Here is a 20985-nt window from a genome sequence, read left to right as displayed (position 1 = left end):
AAAATGATTGGTAACTTTAAATACCTAAACAAAATTATGTTTTGCTTACATAAGATGACATCATTGAAACAATTACATACTCCTTTTTTCTAAAATGGCTAGAACTAAGCTTTAGCATCTGTAGTTATAGAGCACTGCAGTGGATGTTGGTAGTATTCTTCTTAGATCTCACTTCCCAGGCAGATGTACCCAGCTCCAGAGCTGCAGGTGTTAAAAGCCAATAGTTCCCACCTGCACCCTCCTTGAAAGGACTGTCCTTAGCTGACAGGAGCTACTTCTCCATCTCCCACCTCTGTGGCAGCTGATGATTAATTGATGGAGAGAGGAAAGGCGAAGGAAATGTATACAAGCAAATTCCCCTTGCCGCAGACAGAACAATCTCTCATACATATTATTTCTGTGAGATCAGACTGAGACTAGATTTCCACTGAAACCACATCTCTGCCTAGCTTCTTCCTCTATAGTATTGTGCTTCCATCATGCCATAACAGGTTTCAGATGAAAGAACTTTCTCAATAGATCGCTTGCACTAAAATTGGCAGCCTAGGCTCTGTTTTTAGGGAATCTGACCTAACGTAACACATGGTATTTATGCTTTATTAAACATCTATAATGCAGTAGCTTGCACTTTAGGAGGCCCAGCAAGAGGGTAACTTGAGCCCAGGTGTTCACGACTAGCCTGGGCAACATAGGGAAACCCTGTCTCTACAAATAACTCTAAAAAATAGCTGGGTGTGGCAACACATGCCAGTAGTTTCAGCTTTTCAGGACGCTGAGGTGGGAGGATACTTGAGCCCAGGAAATCTTGGCTGCAGTGAGCCATGATGGTACCACTGCGCTCCAACCTGGGCAACAGAGCAAAGAGCTGTCTCAGAAAAGAAAAAAAAAAAAAAATACACCTACCAAGTTTTAGGCTTAGATGTACTTTACACATTATATAATTTTATTCTATAAATATCTCAGCAGTGTGAAACTTATTATCCCCATACTTTGGGTGGGGAAACTCAGGCTGTGTTGAGTTGAGAAATGTGTCTTTAGCTTGTGATAAGTAGAAAATTCAAGATTCAAACTCAGATAAGATGACTCCATAACCTTCACTCTGTCCTGCACTTCTCACTGCTTCTGTATCAAATTTTTATCCAGGAAATAAGGAAATTAAAGATCTATCCAGCTATACTTTTTCTAGTGAAATAAACGTTGATATACATTTTCCCCCAAATGTTGATGTAATTTATTTAAAATGAGGGTAAGATTGTGTGAGTCATATAATTTCCATAAGGGTTTATTAGTAGACAAGCATGAATTATATTAAAAAATAAATAAACATCTGTATAATACCTTCATTTTCTTGAAAGGGAACATTTTATAAAAGTTGGAAAATAGCAAGGAGGGAAAAGATCATGTCAGCACAATGTTATTGGTCATATACAACACAATCTTATGTTTCATAGAGATTTCAACACAGGAAATAGGTATATTAGGAACCACCTAATTCATAAGTTTTCCTGACCCAGGTACAGTGGTTTCTTTGAATGACTCTAAAGGAAAAGCTGTAGGGAATGTTTTTTTACTAGCTTCAATAATGCATATTTCAAAGACAAAACTAGTCACCCATTTGACTGTTTACACAGTCAACATTCAGTGGGAAAATAAGTGTCAATGGGTCTCACTTTTCCCACCCAGAACAGCATGTGACATGTGACCTCTCATTATTATCTTCATGAGTCTTTAATTAGAAAGGAAATGTTTTATTTTTACTTTTTTCACTCAACAAATCAGGGATTCTTAGTTTGCTACTATCTGAAAAATAATTATCTCCTCCCCTAGCTGCTTGTTCACTAGAAAGAGTTACATAATCCTATTACATTAGAAGCACTATAGGGAGGATGCTTGTTCACTAGAAAGAGTTACATAATCCTATTACATTAGAAGCACTATAGGGAGGACCCATCTCCCAAACATCTTTGTTTTTGACAAATGGTAAAGTGGTTTGGACAGAGTATAAGTTAAAATGCAGAGGGGTTCCTACAACACTAAAAAAATCTATAGTGTTTCTTTAAAAAATATTCTGATGGCTATAATATCTTATGATGACCAGCAATCTTTGCATCTCTAATAAAATCTATAAGCAACTGATTGTCTCAACTGTTTCAACTATCTTTTCTAAAGAGAAATTCAAATCTAATCAATGTTTTCCTTAAAGACTATGAGCAAAAGTATTGCATATTTTCTACATCTATTTTATTCACAATTATAGCTTTAGCAGTTATAACACTCCTTTATTATAAAATTTATTATATATTAAATAGTTGTATCATACAGTGTGACAAATGTTTAATCTATATTTTCAATAATCAATATTAAGATGAAGGTACTCTTTTAATTCCCACATTACAGAGAAGGAAATTGTGGCTTAGAAAATACAGTAATGTCCTTTGCAATCCATAATACTTGGTAGGCAGTGAGTCTGGAACTTCAGTCTAGTTACTGTCTACCTCAAAATTCTGTTTTATAATCACTGAACTATACTAAATCCTCTAAAGCCAGGATTATACTTCTTTCCATTATTAAAATTATTATCAGCTGCTCACTCTCCACTGAATCTCACAAATCACCATTTCTTACATAAAAACAAGCACATGGTTTGCAGATTTTATCTCCTAAGTAATCACTCAATCTATCTTTCTCTTCCCATTCATTTTGTCATTTATTTATCTCAGCCTTCTATTGTGTATTGCCTGAACTGTTACAATGGCCTCTCAGTTGACCTCCCTGTCTTATATCTCATTCCCCATCTCTATGGAGACACACTTATCCCCGTATACTGCTGCCGGTGTACTCTTAAATTGCATGTCTGATCACATTAACCATTTGTATACATTCTTTTAAGGACATTCATCACCTTCATCTCAGTAACACTGTCCTTGCTACTGAGCACAGTAACAGAGCCCTTAGACCTGTCTGTTACCAATCTCTTTGGCTTCATTGCCTTCTCTCCCACATTGATTTGAGAATTATTTACCAAGTAAAATTGACCAGGGTTCGTGACCAAATGGATGTGAGATCTGATAAGTGGAAAAGGAAAAACAAATAACTTACTAATAGAGTAAATGTTGAGCATTTGAGGGATAGCAATATGGAGGTAAACTTTGGAGTAGAATTCAGATCTTTTTCTCCAGCTTCTTAATATCTGCACATATTCTGTTGTCAAAAACAACTCAAATTCAGTATGTTCAAAATCAACCACATGATCTCTGTCTCCCATTTCTGATCTTTTAGTGCACTGCATCTCAGAGTGGCAGCACCATCTATCTATCTCCAAAGACCACCCCCTTTCTTTCTACCCCTTCCTTAACTATATCTTATCACAGCATCCTGCCACGTTTGCCTTCTAAATAGCTCTCAAATCATTTCTCTTCTTTTCATCTGATTTTGCAATGCATCTGCTGGCACCTGCTTTATCCTTTCTGAAATTTATTCCCTATACTAAAGGCACACTGATGTTTTCTGTCTGAAAATCTGATTATATCATCCTCTATCCACTTACACATGATCAGAGCTTTTTGTGTTTTTCCTCCATAGCACCTGTCACATTGCAGTTTTGCTTTTATTTCTATACAAATAACGATTATTTGATTATTCATTTTCTGCCCCAAACAACTGTAAGCTCCATAAGCACTTGCCACCCATTGTATCCCAAGTAGTTAGTACGATGCCTCATATAGAGCCATTTATCACTATTTGTTTAATGACTAACTGAAAAAACATAATTAATAGATAGACAAAAATGATCTAGGTTTCTGTTTTTTTGTAGCAAGAAACACAGTCAGTGAACTCATGGGTTTTGATGGTTCACTAAGGGAAAATGTGTATAGTAGAAGCAATACAGGTCAACTGGAGATATAAGATGATCAGCCCAAGAAAGAGATTAAGTTAAAAAGTCAGAAGAAAGTAGAAAAACTGTAAGATAACTACATCATAGACACCAAGAAAGGAAATAAGACAAATTGATCTGCTATGCAAATACTTCAGAGTAGTCTTGAAAGAAATTGGAAATTATTGTCTCAAAATAATCCATTTTACCTCTCCAATTTCTAACTAGTTTTTTCTTCAATTACCACATCTTGACCTCTAAGATGTTACTTAGTCTCTAACATATACATGAAATGCTCTCAAGATGTACATCTTCATTAAAGCATCCTGTGTAATTCAACCATTCCTATTGCAACATATCTGGAGATTAAATTATGTCCTAGTTTCAGCCTCATTTAAATATTTAATTTCTATAAATTTTCCACTGATATTTCTGAGAAAATGCATTTGTAATAGCTCGTATATTTATTTGATGAGTTCAGGTCTCTGAATTTTTTACATCTGTTTGAATTACTGTCATTTGTCTCTAATGTGAGTTGTTGGCTATTCTAAAACAGACCAGTACAATGTGCTGTGCCAAGCACTTATCATAAGCATACACTTTATAAATGCTTCACTGTGGTAGTAGGGTTAAAAACTTCATAGCATGAGCAATCAGAAAGCTACACTTGCTCGGGAAACAATAGATCTGCATACAATTGAGAAATAAATAATAAAATTATTCATTTTAGTCTTTTAAGAATTTTTAAACCTAAAATACATGAGGCGTGAGGTAGAAACATTTTCATACATGAACGGCTCATATTTAAAATAAAGCTAAAGAGCTACATTACTAGGGAAAAACATCCATTGTCCCTGTCATTTGAAGCACTGTACAACAAATAAAAATGTTTTTAAAATATTTTTGTACATAAATTGCACATAAATTTCAATGTTTTGTCTAAACAGATGATGGAAGAGCGTATTAAATATTAATATTATATTTTCTATAGTATTCATCTAGAGCTGAATTTAATTATTCCACTTTTATCTTGTCTTACTTTCTATCTCCACTCTGTAAAATATAAACCCGCTAAGGTCATGAACTCTGCAGCACCTCAGGCTCCCAATGCCTAGAACCATTCCAACCTTGTGCAAATGCACAAGAAATATGTTTTGGGTGACTGGAAAATGAATGGAAGTTGAGCAAGAACATATATAGGTATATCATTTAGAAGTCTGTTTTAATTTCTTTAAGATATAATAATGGCTTGAATCAAGGTAAACGATACTTAGGATGATTAAAGTAAATTGATTTGACTTATACTTAAGAGAACGTGGTAGGTAGTTTATTCAACATGGGTGAGAGAAAGAGTCTGTAACTGACATGCTTCTGATCTGAGTAAGTTGGTGGTTTGTGCTGTAATTCGTCATCAAAGGAGATAACAATGGAAGAACAAGATAAAGAAGATGTGTTTGAAAAGAAGCATATTGTTGTGGTTCAAATCACAGACTCTGGGTCTCTACAGCTGTCTGTGCTTGCTGGTCCTACTATTTAATCGTGGACCATTTTTTTCAACCTTATGGAATTTGTTTTCTACCTTTACTGTGGGTGGAATTTGTTCTTGACAAATTAAAAAAATAATAATAATCTACAGGCAAACACAATGGATGGTTTTTCAGTCCTTATCTTGTTTGACCACTGATAATCATTTGTTCCTTCTTGGACGTCCTTAACAGGTTCTTTGACACCACTTTCTCCTGCCTTTCCTCAAACCTCTCTAGCTGCTGTACTAACAGTCAGATAAATTCCAGACTTTTCTGTTGTGATTACTAAGGCTGTCCAAAGTCTAGTCTCTGCCCATGTTTCCATCCCCACCCTTTTAAAACCTCTGTCAGCCTACTTCCTACAAGAAATGTTCCCTTATTTTAAGTCGGGGCTAATTCTATTCTATTAACTAAACATGGTATGATTGTTTCTCTCTCTGAAGTACATTGAGGGTTTTGCCTGCATGTGATATTTTCAGTGGATCTGATAGTGAGAAAAACTCCAACTTTTTTTTGAGAAAGTATTGGTAGAATAGATGTCCTTATATACATATTGTTCTGTTGCTCGAAATATTTTTTATCACAGTATTTCTGATTATTTTTCTGTAAGTCAGTCACTTACTACACTTTTAGCATGAATATTTGCCTTTTCTATTAAATTTTATTTGGAATATGTTAAGACTTACACAGACTGTTATCACAAATATCATATTAACAAAGCATGAGAGTAAATCTTTATTCCAAATAATATTCGCATACTCTACATATTTGATATAGCACACATTTTAATAAAGTAAAATTATATTCTCCTTGGATCATTCAAAATAATGATAACACATATTCTTCTATTATATGATTTCTATCACATCTTCCAAGGTAGGACTAGAAGGCAGACTATGGTACTATATTCTAGGAGTCACGTAAAATCAGGGGACAAAACTTGGGGTCAGTTGGTGATGCAACTTGAGAGAGTGTAAAAAGGTTAAGTTTAAAAGAAGCTGGAGGCTTTACCTAGGTTAAAGAACCATTCTGCCATGCAAAGGCATTTTCTTTGCAATAAATGTTTAGAATCCTTTTTCTTTTTAACAATTTGGCTACTTCTAGAGATGTAAATGAGAATTTTTGACTTTTTACATTTATTCCTATAATATATAATTAATAAAGAGGAACCATATTTTACATCTTACAAATTACTTTAAGAAAGATATTTAATGTTATATTTTTAACGTTAATTGTGCCTTTAGGGTATACATTTTAAGCTATTAGGTGAAATGTACTTACACTCAGTTTTCCATTGCGATTGTCTTCTTCTCTCATTGCCAGGGCCATCAGAAAATTATCTTGTAGGTCTTTACCAGCACTTGTTAGTGTCCTGTAAAAAGCAGATCTTCAGTTGTAATATATTAGATAACAAATATGTTTCCAACACTCTGGAGCCAACAATAATGCTTCTTTATTCCAAGTGACAACTTCCTTGCAACATGAAAACCATATAAATAAAATCATTATGATCTGCTAGATTCATCAATTTAATTTTATACAGTAATAGAGTCTTTATTTATAAATAGTTGAAATCAAGCCTTTAAATAATATATCCATATCAAGATTCACGGCAGATATTATTTCATTTACATGCCTATTTTGTTCTTTTTTTAATATATCATGAAAAGTCAACATGCTTGTACTGCTCACTTCCCATACAAATTTTAAATTGCCTATAATTTTAGTACAGTTTATTTATTAATTTGGGGAAATGAAAATACTAGACACCTATGCTAATATAGTTACTGGAGTAGAGCATTAATTTTAGCTCCACGGGTAGAAACAATCAAGGGAGGAAAGGAAACTAGGTTGACTTATCTTTGTTAGATGAAGGGAAGCATCAAGAATTCAAAAAATAACATTCTCTGGAAATATATTTTAAAAGAAATGTATCACAAAGATCTCAATCAAACAAAACTGAACCACATAATAGTGAGTTCAAGAGTGATTCTTTATACAGCAATTTCCTACATATTCCACAAACTTTTTCATCATGTGTCTGCTATGTACCAGGAACTGTATCAGGGCACAATCATGCACAAGACATAGTTCCTGCTCTCAAGTTGCCTATAGTCTCATAGAGGTAAACAGATACATAAACATAATGTCATACCATGTGATAACTGGAATAATAGAGATATAGACCAAGTATCAGAGAAGTTCATAAAACAAGTGTCTTACTCAATGAAAAGTCACTTAATCTCAAAATTAAAACCAATTACTCTTGAACTTAACGTTAAAACTTGACGTAGTATATACTAACCAGTTTGTGGGGTGGAAGGAGAGCATTATCAGTAACTACAAAGGAATAAAGAAATACAAATGTAAAATTGCAAGGCAATCGGGTAATGGCAAAACAGAGTAAACACAGGAAGTGAGGGAGAAACCAGTTAATATTAATAGAAGTTAACATTTTAATAAACATATAGTTATAAATATTTAGTAAGTCCAGATAGTAGAGTCTGGTCTTACAACTCATTCTCACAATCGCTTTCAGGGAAGGCTTGTGTGCTACTTAAGGAGGTTGGACCTTGTCATTGTACCAGAAAGTGTTGAACCAAAACGGTCTAATGCAAGGAAATCAGATAATCAAATCTGTGTTTTAGAAACAGTATTCAGCAACTTTGAAAAAGGTAACATGGAGGAGAGCAACACTGCAGGGATTAGTTAAGGGACTATCACAAACCTTTAGAAAGAGATGATGAATATCTGATTTAAAGAAGTGATGGTAAGGATAGGAAGGAAAGGATAGATTTGGGAAATATTTAAGAGAGAAAATACACCTAGTGATTGTTTTTTGCGAAGAGTTAAGGAGCAATTACTACTAGGTTAAATCATTGCAACCTACTGTTTATGTTATTGATCTAGAAATGTAGCTCCTTAAATTGATCATAACTTATCTGCTTTTGCTTTTCTAGCTTTATGTTCCTCAGCTTGTCATATACATATATAAAATATCTATATTACATATATAATATAGATATAAAATATATATCACTTAATAATAAAAAACCTAAATTTACATGGAAAATAATTACTAATTAGCACGAAAGGAGATAATCAGATATTTGAGAATTTCTTTAATGCACTGTTCTGTCCAAAAGTGAGTGTTCCATGTTACGATATATACTATGTATTACTTTGATATTAAATGTCTCAAACAGAAAAGTAATTTTATCAGTTGCTTGTTTAGAAAAATCTACATGTTTTCTACTGCTATTCTACTACTACTGCTATTTCTACTACTACTAATATTCACTTATTCAGCATCTACCTAATTTCCTGCTTATGGTCTGTTTTCAAAACCACAGTTTGTTGGAAATTCTCTGTGAAATTTGAACAGAGAATTCATTTTACAAGTACATAAATCAACAGTGGTTAGGTTATACTATAGTAACCAATAGCCCAAATCTCAGTGGTTTACAGTTGCAAGAGATTACTTCTCAATAATAATATGCATAAATAGCAGGTTTACTGTGGCTCTTCATCTTGGGGGACTGAGACACTGATGAAACATCTTCTATCTGAACCATCTTCGGTTATTGTGCAGAGGAGAGAACAGAGCCACACAATGTCTCTTAAAGCTTCTGCTTAAAAGTAACATATATAACTTCTACTCATATTTTCTTGGCCAAAGCAAGTGCTATGCCCAACCTTGAAATCAATGGTGTGAGAAAATACAATCCTTTCCAGGGATTTGTAATAAATATTTGTGAATAGTAGCTCAGACACTCATGGCTTCCTATAGCATAACCAACAAAGGTTGAGATTAAATTGCTCAGAAAATAAGAGCAGTAAAGAAAACAATTCCTGAGCAAATCTTGATAGTACAGAAGATTTGTTAACTTGGTTCACTGTACTGTAACCGAGTAAACGCTCTTTTGAGAATTAAAATCACTAATTCTAGCTTCAAAACCGAACCTTCCCCTACATACCCACAAAGCATCCTAAAAATTACAGCTAAAGCAAGGAAAAATTAATAGATTTCGTCTTCTGTGATAGTTGTAGACATCTATTGCTTTTGCCTCCTAATATTGTTTCTCCCTTTTTACTGTCAACACAAGCCTAACTTTTACTTGGGCAACAGTCTTTTCTACGCTCTTGGTCTTCGTAGAATCAAGGTATCCACTTACTTACAACTCTAACCTCCCAAACCTCAGCTAATGAATACACCTCAAGGTTTGCCAATGTCATTTCACCTCATGAGGATGTAAATCTTTAACAGAGACACAAGAATGAAAGAGAGCTGGATTTATAGTGGCTACCCTTACTTCCTACTACATAGTCTTCTTCAACTTTGTCTTTGAATCTATGATAATCAGTGCTCTTCCAATTCCCTTTTTGATTTTGTTCATTAGAATTGGTTTCTATTGCTCACAATAAAAACCTGTAATTGATACAATGGCTATACAGTTAGGGTACTACAGAATTCCTAAGAGTTTCCACAAAATATGTCTACTTTCTACTCCTGCTACCTTCCCAAGCATACCTTATTTTGCTGCAAATTTTTAGAACTTTACAGATAAAGTCCAATTTGATCATCAACCCTTATCCCACAGCACAAAAGGTAATGATCACTATCAGTTTTGCCTGTAGCCTTCAAGGTTTTTTAAATTTTATATAGATATATGTCTATAATATATCTATATATTTGTGTATGCAGAAAAATATATATAGTATCATGTGGTCAGTTGTTCATTTTATTACATATTTTGCAACTTGCTGTTTTATTGCTATTGTTATAACTATTCCTTGAAGTGGATGTTTATGAAAGTTCCAAGGAAAATCAAAATTATCCCTGATATATCAGATATAAAATGCCAGAAGAATAGATTTTTAGGCATCATTCACTAGTAAGGATGGGACTCCTAATATTTTGCTAAGCGTGACTCTCTTGATAATGGCCGAGGTTTTCAGCAGATATCTGGGCTGGACAAGAAAATAAAGTAATAGGCAATAGAATTCTTACTGTCCCTGGACACTTACTATGGCAGACACTGTTCCCCCTTCTTCCATAACAATGAAAGCCCCAGTTTTCACTTGGGCATGTAGCAGCCTGGAATAAAGACCACATTTCTTAGTCTCTTTGCAGCTAATTATGTTCATGTCACTAACTTTTGCATATTAAGAGTCAAGTGAAAATGATTTGTGACTTCTAAGAGTATACTTAAAGTAGGGAGGGGTACTTTTTTTCTTGTAGCTAGAATGCAATATAATGACTGAAACTCCAACTGCCATCTTGGCCATAAGTTGGAGGCCACTATTATGGAGAAACAAAGAGGGGCAGGGTCCCTGATATTTTAGAATACCCACATAGCCTTGAGTAACACCAGCTAGAGTGTGTGAATATGAGACTGAAAAGAATTTATATTTGGTTTCAGCCACTGTTATTCTGGGGTTTTCTGTCACTTTTTTACCCACCTAATCCAAAAAGATACTTGACTGTTTGAAATTTGTTCACTTTCTGAAAAAAGATGCTCTTGTGTGATTGGCTTGGTGATCAAATTGGAATTTAACCTTAGGTGAAATATTCTAAGAATTTCCCAGGAGACTGTATTACTTACATAACTAAAATGATTTTTCTAAGACAGTCATAGGTTAAGTCTATCAAATAATAGCACAAGATAATAAAAATTAAACTAAAATATAAGATGGAATATCAACCTTTAATTCCTACTCACTTATCAACTGATTAGTCCAAACAACTACATTTTTCTGAACCTGGATTTCATGATGTGCTAAATAATATCTAGGCTCAATAGCAGAGGTAAAACTTGTGGTCTAAAGCAATCATATTGTATCATTAACCACCAAACATCATTAATATATAATTAATCCAAGCAAATGACTATTATTCTGACAATATCCTAAGTTCATACTGTTCTTCTTTTATTATTATGCAAGTCTCACATACATAGACTTACATCATTTCTTATAAACTCAATGAGGAAGATAGAAGTATTATATAAATTTGGAACAGAGGAGATAAGGATCTTTGGCTCCAAAGCTATCTGAAGCAGAGAAAAAAATGTTATATAATAATCATTCTTATATTATGCTCCAGCTGAGAACCTGAAACTTCTTAGCAAGAGGAAATATTGGAAAAGAATGAAAGTTAATACAGAGTGTGAGGTAAGGAATTCTTAAATCTTTAACATGGTTAAACTAGGTTTATTTAACGGCCAGTGACCTGAGAAACCTTGCTTATATAAATATTACAAAAGCAGTAACTTCCTCAAGAAGTGAAGTAGGTCTGTTTCAAAATCTTAGCGTTATAAGTTCTACAAAGGCAAATACTCCATCTTTATTGTTCATACTCCACTGCACTTTCAAAATGTGGTAAAAGTTACATGGGTGAGTTAAATTTTACCAACCATGTTTAATCAATAGCTAAAGCTATTTATATAATCCTACTTGAATGACTATAAACATATTATTAATCTTCAACAATTAGGTTACTGGTTTTGTGATTTAAGTGTGTTGTTTATATATCATTATCACATAAACTGACATTATTAACTTAACACTCAAAATGAATGAATAACAAAAGGAAAAAATTGGAAAACTGTTAAAGTAGAAACTTATTTTCAAGAGTTACTTTTTAAGAGTTTATTTTTAAAATAAGTTCTTTCACTACATATTTGTGATATCAATTATTTTTCAGATTTTTAATGTATAACTGGAAGTGTTCTAACAAACAAAGTTTGATTAATCATTAAGATGTTTTCTAGGCCAGGCATGGTGGCTCATGCCTGTAATCCCAGCATTTTGGGAGGCTGAGGCATGCGGATCACAAGGTCAAGAGATGGAGACCATCCTGGCCAACATGCTGAAATCCTGCTCTACTAAAAATACAAAAATTAGCTGGGCATGGTGGCGCACACCTATAGTCCCAGCTACTCTGGAGGCTGAGGCAGGAGAATCACTTGAACCTGGGAGGCAGAGGTTGCAGTGAACCAAGATCATGCCACTGCACTCCAGTCTGGGAACAGAGCAAGACTCCATCTCAAAAAAAAAAAAAAAAAAGATGTTTTCTAATAAGCAGTTTCTTAAAAATTCCTAATTCAAATCTGAGATTAAATCTATTCTAACAGCAATACTTTTTAGCTATTGGGCACTGCCTTTGTACTAGTCCCTATGCTAGACATTTTGCAAACAATTTTAATTATTTTTAAATAAAATCTAATGGGAATTATATTTATAACTTCACTATAATCAGCTGGTATTCAGTTTTATTCTAGATTCACTAATTCGCAGGTTTTATTTCACTATAATGAAACCTCACAATATATCAAAGCAGCATATCATAAACACTACATCATAATATTTTTACATTGTGAAACCAATGAGAATTCACCAGGGAGAAGGAACATAAATTAGTAGGAGTATAGGAGAGTAGGAGGAGTGAGGTATGCAGACTTTATCTGGGGCTTCCCCTGGGAGTAATCAGAGTAGGCTGGTCTTGCAGTCTCCAAGGAAAGCTAATCAGCTGTTATCATCACTCCAGTCTAGACTGAAGTTCTCATCAACTGTTCTGTTCAAAGGTAGATTTAATATTTTAAGCCAGAGAACTCCAATCTAGCCTATATTTCACATTTAGATAATTTACATTCAACTCCTTCACACTTGTTTGAATATATAATGCAACCTCTCTGTGCCTTAGTTCCTTACAATGTGTTGTATATTTAGTTTGGAAAAAATTAATGAAGAGCAAAGTGAAAAACAGTAGTTGAGTAAAAGTGTATTATACAAAATCTATAATGTTATATTCTTAAAAAACAAACAAACATATCTATGAAAACATAGTTTACAGAAACAGTTATATTTCCCATGGATAAATTTACTGACAGAACTATTTGTATATATTTATATTTGTATGATCCCAAATAATTTAAATTCTAATTTTTAGAGGCCAAAATGGAAAATTATTTGCAAACTTGATGAGAAAATATAATTTTATTTACCATAATATATAAGCTCATTTGAGAGTTAAATATGGAAGAGATGTTTTTACTGTTTTGATATGGGGCACCTATTGCTCTATCAGAGATGATATTTTTGTACATTTCCCAGAAACCATGACATTTTTCTGTTTTGTCCTTTACATAAATAAGGAGAAAATAATTCTACCTTTTCACAGATAAAAGTATTTATAATTCTTGAATGACCAGTGAGTCAACGAAGAAAAGAAAGAGATTTAAAAATAGCTTCAAACAAATGACAAGGGAAACACAACATACCAAAGCCTATGAGATTCAGCAAAAGCAGTACTGAAAAGGTTTCTAGCTATAAGCACCTACATCAAAAGAACAGAAAAATTTAAAATAAACAACCTAATGATGCATCTTTAAAAACTATAAAAGCAAGAACAAAACAAACCTAAAATCGGTATAAGAAATAATAAGGATCAGAAATAAATGAAATTGAAATGAAGAAAACAATACAAATGTTCAACAAAAGGGAAGATTTGTTTTTTTGAAAAGATAAAATTGGCAAACCTCTATCCAGACTAAGGAAAAAAAAAAAAGAGAGAGAGAAGACCCAAATAAATAAAATCAGAGTGAAAAAGAGGACATTAGCTGGGCATGGTGGCTCCTGCCTGTAGTCCCAGCTACCTGGGAGGATGAGGTGGGAAGATCACACGAGCCTGAGAAGTTGAAGTTGCAGTGAGGTGTTATTGTGCCACTGCATCCCAGCCTGAGAGACAGAGTGAGATATGTTCTCAAAAAACAAACAAAAAAACATTTAGTAAATGTGAAAAAGGAGACATTATAACTGATACTGCAGAAATTCAAAGGATTATTAGAGGCTACTGTGAACAACTATGCCAATAAATTGGAAAACCCACAAGAAATGAATAAATGTATAGATATGTATAATCTACCAAAATTGAACCATGAAGAAAACCAAAACATAAACAGACCAATAATTAGCAATAAAATTAAAGCTGAAATTAAAAGTCTTCCAACAAATGAAAGTCTGGGACCCAATGGCTTCACTGCTAAGTTTTATCACACATTTAAAGAACAACTAATACTAATCCTACTCAAACTATTCTGAAAAACAGAAAAGGATAGAGTAATTCCAAACTCATTCTACAAGGCCAGTATTACTTTGATACCAAAACTGCACAAAGATACATCAAAAAGAGAAAACTACAGGCCAATATCCCTGATGAACATTGATGCAAAAATCCCCAGCAAAATAAAAACATATTAAAAGATTATATATCATGACCAAGTGAAACTTATCCCAGGGAGTCAAGGAGCATTTAGCATATGAAAATCAATCAATGTGACACATCATATCAACATAACAAAGGACCAAAACTATATGATCATTGCAATTGATGCTGAGAAATTATTTAATAAATTTTAACATCCTTTCATGATAAAAACCCTCAAAAACTGTGGAAAGAAGGAACATGACCCCCAAACAATAAAAGCCAAATATGACAGACCCACAGCTAGTATCATACTTAATGGGGAAATCTTGAAGGTCTTTCCTCTAAGATTTGCAATAAGACAAGGATGCCCACTTTCTTCACTGTATTCAACATAGCACTGGAAGTCCTAGCTAGAGCAATCAGAAAAGAAAAAGAAATAAGGGTCATCCAATGATCTAACATTTGGAAAGACCTAAAGACTCCACTGAAAAACAATTAGAACTGATAAACAAATTGAGTAAAGTTGCAGGATACAAAATTAATATAGATAAATCAGTAGCATTTCCATATATCAAAAGTGAATAATCTGAAAAAGAAATAAAAAATTAATCCCATTTACAATAGCTACAAATAAAATTAAATACTTAGGAATTAACCAAATAAGTGAAGGATATCTACAATAAAAACTATAAAATATTGATAAAAGAAATGGAAGGGGACACCAAAAAATGGGACAATATACCAGGTACATGGATTGGAAGAAACAATATTGTTAAAATGTCCACATTACCCCAAGAAATCTGTAGATTCAATGCAATCTCTATAAAAATACCAATGACATTTTTCACAGAAATAGAAAAAACAATCCTAAAACTTATGTGGAACCACAAAAGACCCAGAATAACCACAGTTATCCTAAGTAAAAAGAACACAACTAGATGAATCATATTATCTGACTTCAAATTATACTATGGAGCTGCAGTGACTGAAACAGCATGGTACTGGGATAAAAACAGATACATAAAGGAACAAAACAGAGAACTGAGAAACAAATTCATATACCACCAGTACACTCATTTTTTATAAAGGTGTAAAGAATATATATTAGGGAAATGAGTTTTCAATAAATGGAGCCAGAAAAACTGAATATCCATATGCAGAAGAATGAAACTAGGCCCCTATCTCTCACCATATACAAAAATCAAAGCAAAGTGAATTCAAGACTTAAATCTAAGGCCTCAAACTGTGAAACTACTACAAGAAAACATTGGAGAAAATCTCTGGGACATTAATCTGGGCAAAGATTTCTTGAACAATATCCCACAAGCACAGGCAACCAAAGCAAAAGGGGAAATATGGAATCACATCAAGTCAAAAAGCTTCTGCACAGCAAAGGAATCAATCAACAGAGTAAAGAGAACCCACAGAATGGGAGAAAACTACCTTTCTGACAAGGGATTAATAACCAGAATATACAAAGAGTTCACAGTTGTATAGGCTGAAATCTAACAATCCAATCAAAAACTGGGCCAAAGATTTGAAAAGACAAATGACAAATAGGCATACCAAAGGTACTCAACATCATTAATCACTAGAAAAATGCAAATCAAAACTACAATGAGATATCATCTCATTCCAGTTAAAATGGCTTTTATCCAAAAGATAGGCAATAACAAATACTGGTGACGATGTGGAGAAAAGAGAACCCTGATACACTGTTGATAGCACTGTAAATTAGTACAGCCACTATGGAGAACAGTTTGTAGGTTCCTCAGAAAACTAAAAATAGAGGTATCATGTGAACCAGCAATCCCACTGCTATGCCTATACCCCAAATAAAGTATATCAGTATATCATGTCTGCACGCCCATGTTTACTGCAGCATTTTTCACAATAGCCAAGATTTGTAAGCAACTTAAGTGTCCTTCAACAGATGAATAAATAAAGAAAATGTAGTACATACACATATAGAATAAAAAAACTGAGATTGGGCCAGGCATGGTGGCTCAAGCCTGTAATTCCAGCACTTTGGGAGACCCAGGTGGGCAGATAACAAGGTCAGGAGTTTGAGACCAGCCTGGCCAACATGGTGAAACCCCATCTCCGCTAAACATACAAAAAATTAGCCAGGCATGGTGATGCATGCCTGTAATCCCAGCGACTCAGGAGGCTGAGGCAGAGAACTGCTTGAACCTGGGAGGCGGAGGTTGCAGTGAGTTGAGATAGCGCCATTACATTCCAGCCTGGGAGACAGGGTGAGACTCGTCTCAAAAAAAAAAAAAAAAAAAAAAGACTGGGATCCAGTCATGTGCAATAACATATATGAAACTGGAGGTAATTTTGTTAAGCAAAATAAGCCAGGCACAGAATGACAAACTTTGCTTGTTCTCACTTATTTGTGGATGGTAGAAATTAAAACAATTGAATTCATGATGATAGTAGAATGATGATTACCAGAGGCTGGGAAGGATAGCTGGGCTGGGGAAATGGGAATGGTTAACAGGTTCAAAAAACCAGAATGAATAAGATGTAGTATTTGATAGCACAACAGGGTGACTACAGTCAACAGTACTTTATTGTACATTTAAAAGAACCAAAATAGTTTAACTGTGATGTTCATTACACAAATAAAGGATAAATGCTTGAGGTGATAATGTTGATGCCCCATTTACTCTGCATGCATCAAAATATCTCATGTACTCCCATAGATATATATACCTACCCTATAGACCCACAAAAATTAAAAAGAAAAAAGAATAAAAGAACATTAAAAATGTTTCATATGCATCTGTAATGCTATTGAATCTTTACATTCCTTCTCTCAATGTATCATTGTGTATTTGCTCTGTATTAGGCAGTTTGGGCTGCCGTAGCAAAATGGCATACACGGAGTGGTGTAAACAACAGAAATTTATTTTATCACAGTTTTGGAGGCTGGAAGTGAGGGATCAGGGTGCCAGCATGGTTGTGTTCTGGTACAGGCCCTCTTTCTGGCTTTCAGATTGCTATCCTACCGTATCAAACATGGCAGAGGAAGCAAGAACAAACTCTGGTGTTTCTTCTAATAACAGCACTAACCCCATCATGAGGGCCCCACCCTCCTGATGTCATCTAAACCTAGTGACCTCCCAAAGTCTCAGTCTCCAAAATACCATGATAGTTGGGGTTAAGATTTCAACATATGAATTTTGAGGAGGGATACAGTTTAGTCCATAACATGCTGTTTCTCATTTTGGAACAAGATGTAATAATTGTCTATAATATATTTTTTTTCTACATATACTTTATTACCACTTCTTTCGTACAACTTGAAACTAATTCAAGTTTTTTTCATCATGTGAGCTAAATTAGAGCATTTTCACCTCCTGAAATATGCAGAATTTCGTTACCAAAGTCAGTTATTTTTTTCTCTCCGGTTCTCTTTAGCAAAGTGGAAACAATTTCAAGCCAGATAACCACAAAGGCCCAAATGAAAAGCACGATGGGAACTTGCTGCAAAAAGCATGGAAAAACTTCCTTATCTTAAATATGAATTTATATTAAAATAATATACTCATAAGATTATTCTGAAATAAGAACAATGACCACAACACTCTAGATAGAAGCCCCGATCACTCTGTTCTGCTCACGACTCCATCTTCCCACCTCCTACACCACGGCTAACTACTTTCTCACTTTTATGATATTTACTCTCACATTTCCTCTATCTCAGTCTCCAAATTTTAGAATCATCACCTCTTTGTTTCACTTAAGTATGTACCCCTAAACAATATGGTGTAATTTTACTTGTTTTTGAACTTTCTATAAATGAAACCACAAAGTACATATTTGTAATATATTGTTTCTTTAGCATTTTCCACATTTCTTTACTATGTTCCACATATGTTGATGTGTGCAGCTGTACCTCATTTTCATTGTATTCTTGTGTATGAATATACAACCATTTGTTTGTCCTTTCTCTTAGTATAGACCTCAGAGTTGTTTCTCCTTTGGGTCTATTATAAATATGCTGCTAGAATTTCCTGTACTTGTGTACATTTCTGAGTATATATTTCTCAAATATCTATGGCTAGCAATAGAAGAGCTGTGTAATAGGACATTTGTAATTTCCAATTTACAAAATAAAGCCACTTGTTTCCAAAATTCTTGATCGAATTTACACTTTACTATGAGAGTGTGTGAGTTTGTTTTGCTTCACATCATTCCCAACATGTAGTAATTTAGAACTTTTTAATATAAGCAATCCAGTGTAAGGTTAAGCAATCTCAGAGTGCTTTTAATTTGCATTTTCCTATTTTTATTGAGTTTTGTCATAGTAATTTCCTCTCATGCAAAATGCTCATTCCAGTTATTTTTCCACTTTATTATTGAGTTATTTACATTGTATTGTTTTGTAGAAGTGTTCGTATATTCTAGATTTTAGATTTTTATTATATGTTCTGTGTAAATATATTATTATATATATAGCCTGTATTTTTGCTCTTATTGGAGTTTCTGTAATTGATCTAATTCGAATATATACCAATATATCAAAATTATTCATTGTTATAGACTTTTTTCCACTTTAAATAAATCTTTCTCTACCCTGAAGTAATCACTACATTGCCTATGCAATGTTTAAAACTTTAATGAAAAGAACCTTCAATGCCTCTTTTGTCATGTATCAAATATTTGTATATAGATAGATCTGTTTCTAACTTCTCTATTTTATTCCAGTTTTGATGTATCTTTCTTCATGCCAATATCACACTAGCAAAGACTGAGCATTTATGACAAATTTTGATGTCCAAAAAAGAAATCTTATCCTTTCTTCGTCAAAATGTATTTGACTTTCTTTGTATCACTATCAAATTTTAAAAATATATTTGTCAACTTCCACTTTTAAAAAGCTCTTAGAATTTTTATTTGAATTTCCAATTTGTAAAGAATGAACATCTTTATGATACTGTAGCTTCCAATCATGAAGCTAAGAATAGTGTGTGTGTCTCACTACTTATTTATGATTTTTAAAGCTTTTTCAATAAAGTTTTATTGCATTTGTTCTTAATAAGTCTTGTACATCTTTTGTTAGATTTATGTCTAACAACAGGATATTAATGTTAATGTGGAAAGCTTTTTCTTTCACTTTCTGCTTGTTGATTGTATATAAAATAAAATATAATTTGTATATTACTTTGCATCATGCAATTTTGCTAAACTCTCTCATTATTATTCCCTACTAATTTTAATTCCCACCCATCAGTTCTCTTTAATTTGACATGTAGATTTTAATTTCCTCATTAGTCACTTTATCTTTGTTATGAATTACAAACCAAATCTGACACTAAGCTAAAATTTCCCAAAACTTTTTCTTCTTTTGTCTTATGTTATAATAGTAAAAGAAAAAAAGCTAGTTAAAATTAACTAGAATATTTTTAAACAACTTTACATTATAGAATATTTCTAAGGAAATATATTAATACACCCTTCCAATATAAATGATCAATTATACACCATTTGCCTGAACACCCAAGCCAAACTAAAACTATATGGAATCGTCTGAGATTTTATTCCTCAGTGTCCACATCCAATACTCACTTTATCAGTCAGAGTCCCAGCAGAAAACAAATGAAACACTGAAAGGGCTTAAGGGAAGAGAGTATAGTAGAGATATCAACAGGATTCAGAATGTTCACAAGGGGTGATGGAAACACACAAAAATTAGCCACAGTGACAGCGTAGGAAGATCCTCTTACCTTAAAACCTGAGGAGACAAAGAGGGAGTGTTGCTAACAAAGGCTTGGATGGCTGGCTACCTGAGAGGCAGTGCGGTCATCTGTAGAGAACACGGCCACCAATAAAATTGTGGTCCAGTCTCTATCTCCTCCTGCCTTACAATTTACTTACTGAGGATACAGTACACAGATATTACCCTCTGGGGCCAGAACCTTATCTTTCGATTTGCCATCAACCTAACTGCATGGTACACTACAGCCATTGCACAGTTCCCTGTGCCTTTCATAGCCCTCAACCTTCAGTCTAGAAGGTCCTTCTTCCCCCTCTTCTCTAAAAACCTCTATACGAGGCCCAAAAATCATGTGCTCCATAAATCATTTCCTTCATACCATCCTTTCTTCTTTCTCCTCTCCATGCAGGAAGCCAGGAAAACTGAGTACCTTGTATTTCAACTTAGTCCGCAGTAAAGACTCAATAAATTTTATTTTAATTGTTACTATAATATATAACATAAATTAATGCAATCTACTATATTCACTACTTTTAAGAGAAAAGTAATGTGATCACCACAACCTAGGCTTGGAAGCCTTGACTATCATCTCTCTTTCAACAACTTTTATTTTTGATATTGTCATCGTTTTTCTTTTAGTTTTCTGGAAAGT

General features: G+C 33.7%; 1 protein-coding gene across 3 annotated transcripts in view; it reads right to left on the bottom strand.

The window, feature by feature from the left end:
* LOC116274193 (cilia- and flagella-associated protein 299-like) overlaps positions 1 to 20985 on the bottom strand; it is a 303800-nt gene that overhangs the window by 61701 nt on the left and 221114 nt on the right. Inside the window, exons 3-4 of one of the 3 annotated variants that reach the window (XM_031664549.1) lie at positions 6682 to 6772; positions 1785 to 3201 (exon numbers count right to left, since the gene is read on the bottom strand). In XM_031664549.1, the coding sequence (XP_031520409.1) occupies positions 3184 to 3201; positions 6682 to 6772 (109 nt within the window). In that variant the 3' untranslated portion in view covers positions 1785 to 3183. Of the gene's footprint in view, positions 1 to 1784; positions 3202 to 6681; positions 6773 to 20985 lie in introns of those variants that run through there. The other 2 variants (XM_031664548.1, XM_031664551.1) reach the window with 2 other exon arrangements.

This window comes from Papio anubis, chromosome 3, assembly GCF_008728515.1.
Source record: "Papio anubis isolate 15944 chromosome 3, Panubis1.0, whole genome shotgun sequence".
Lineage (NCBI taxonomy): Eukaryota > Metazoa > Chordata > Mammalia > Primates > Cercopithecidae > Papio > Papio anubis.
The sequence above is the reverse complement of the archived record's forward strand: the minus strand, read 5'-3'. Positions and strand labels throughout refer to the sequence as shown.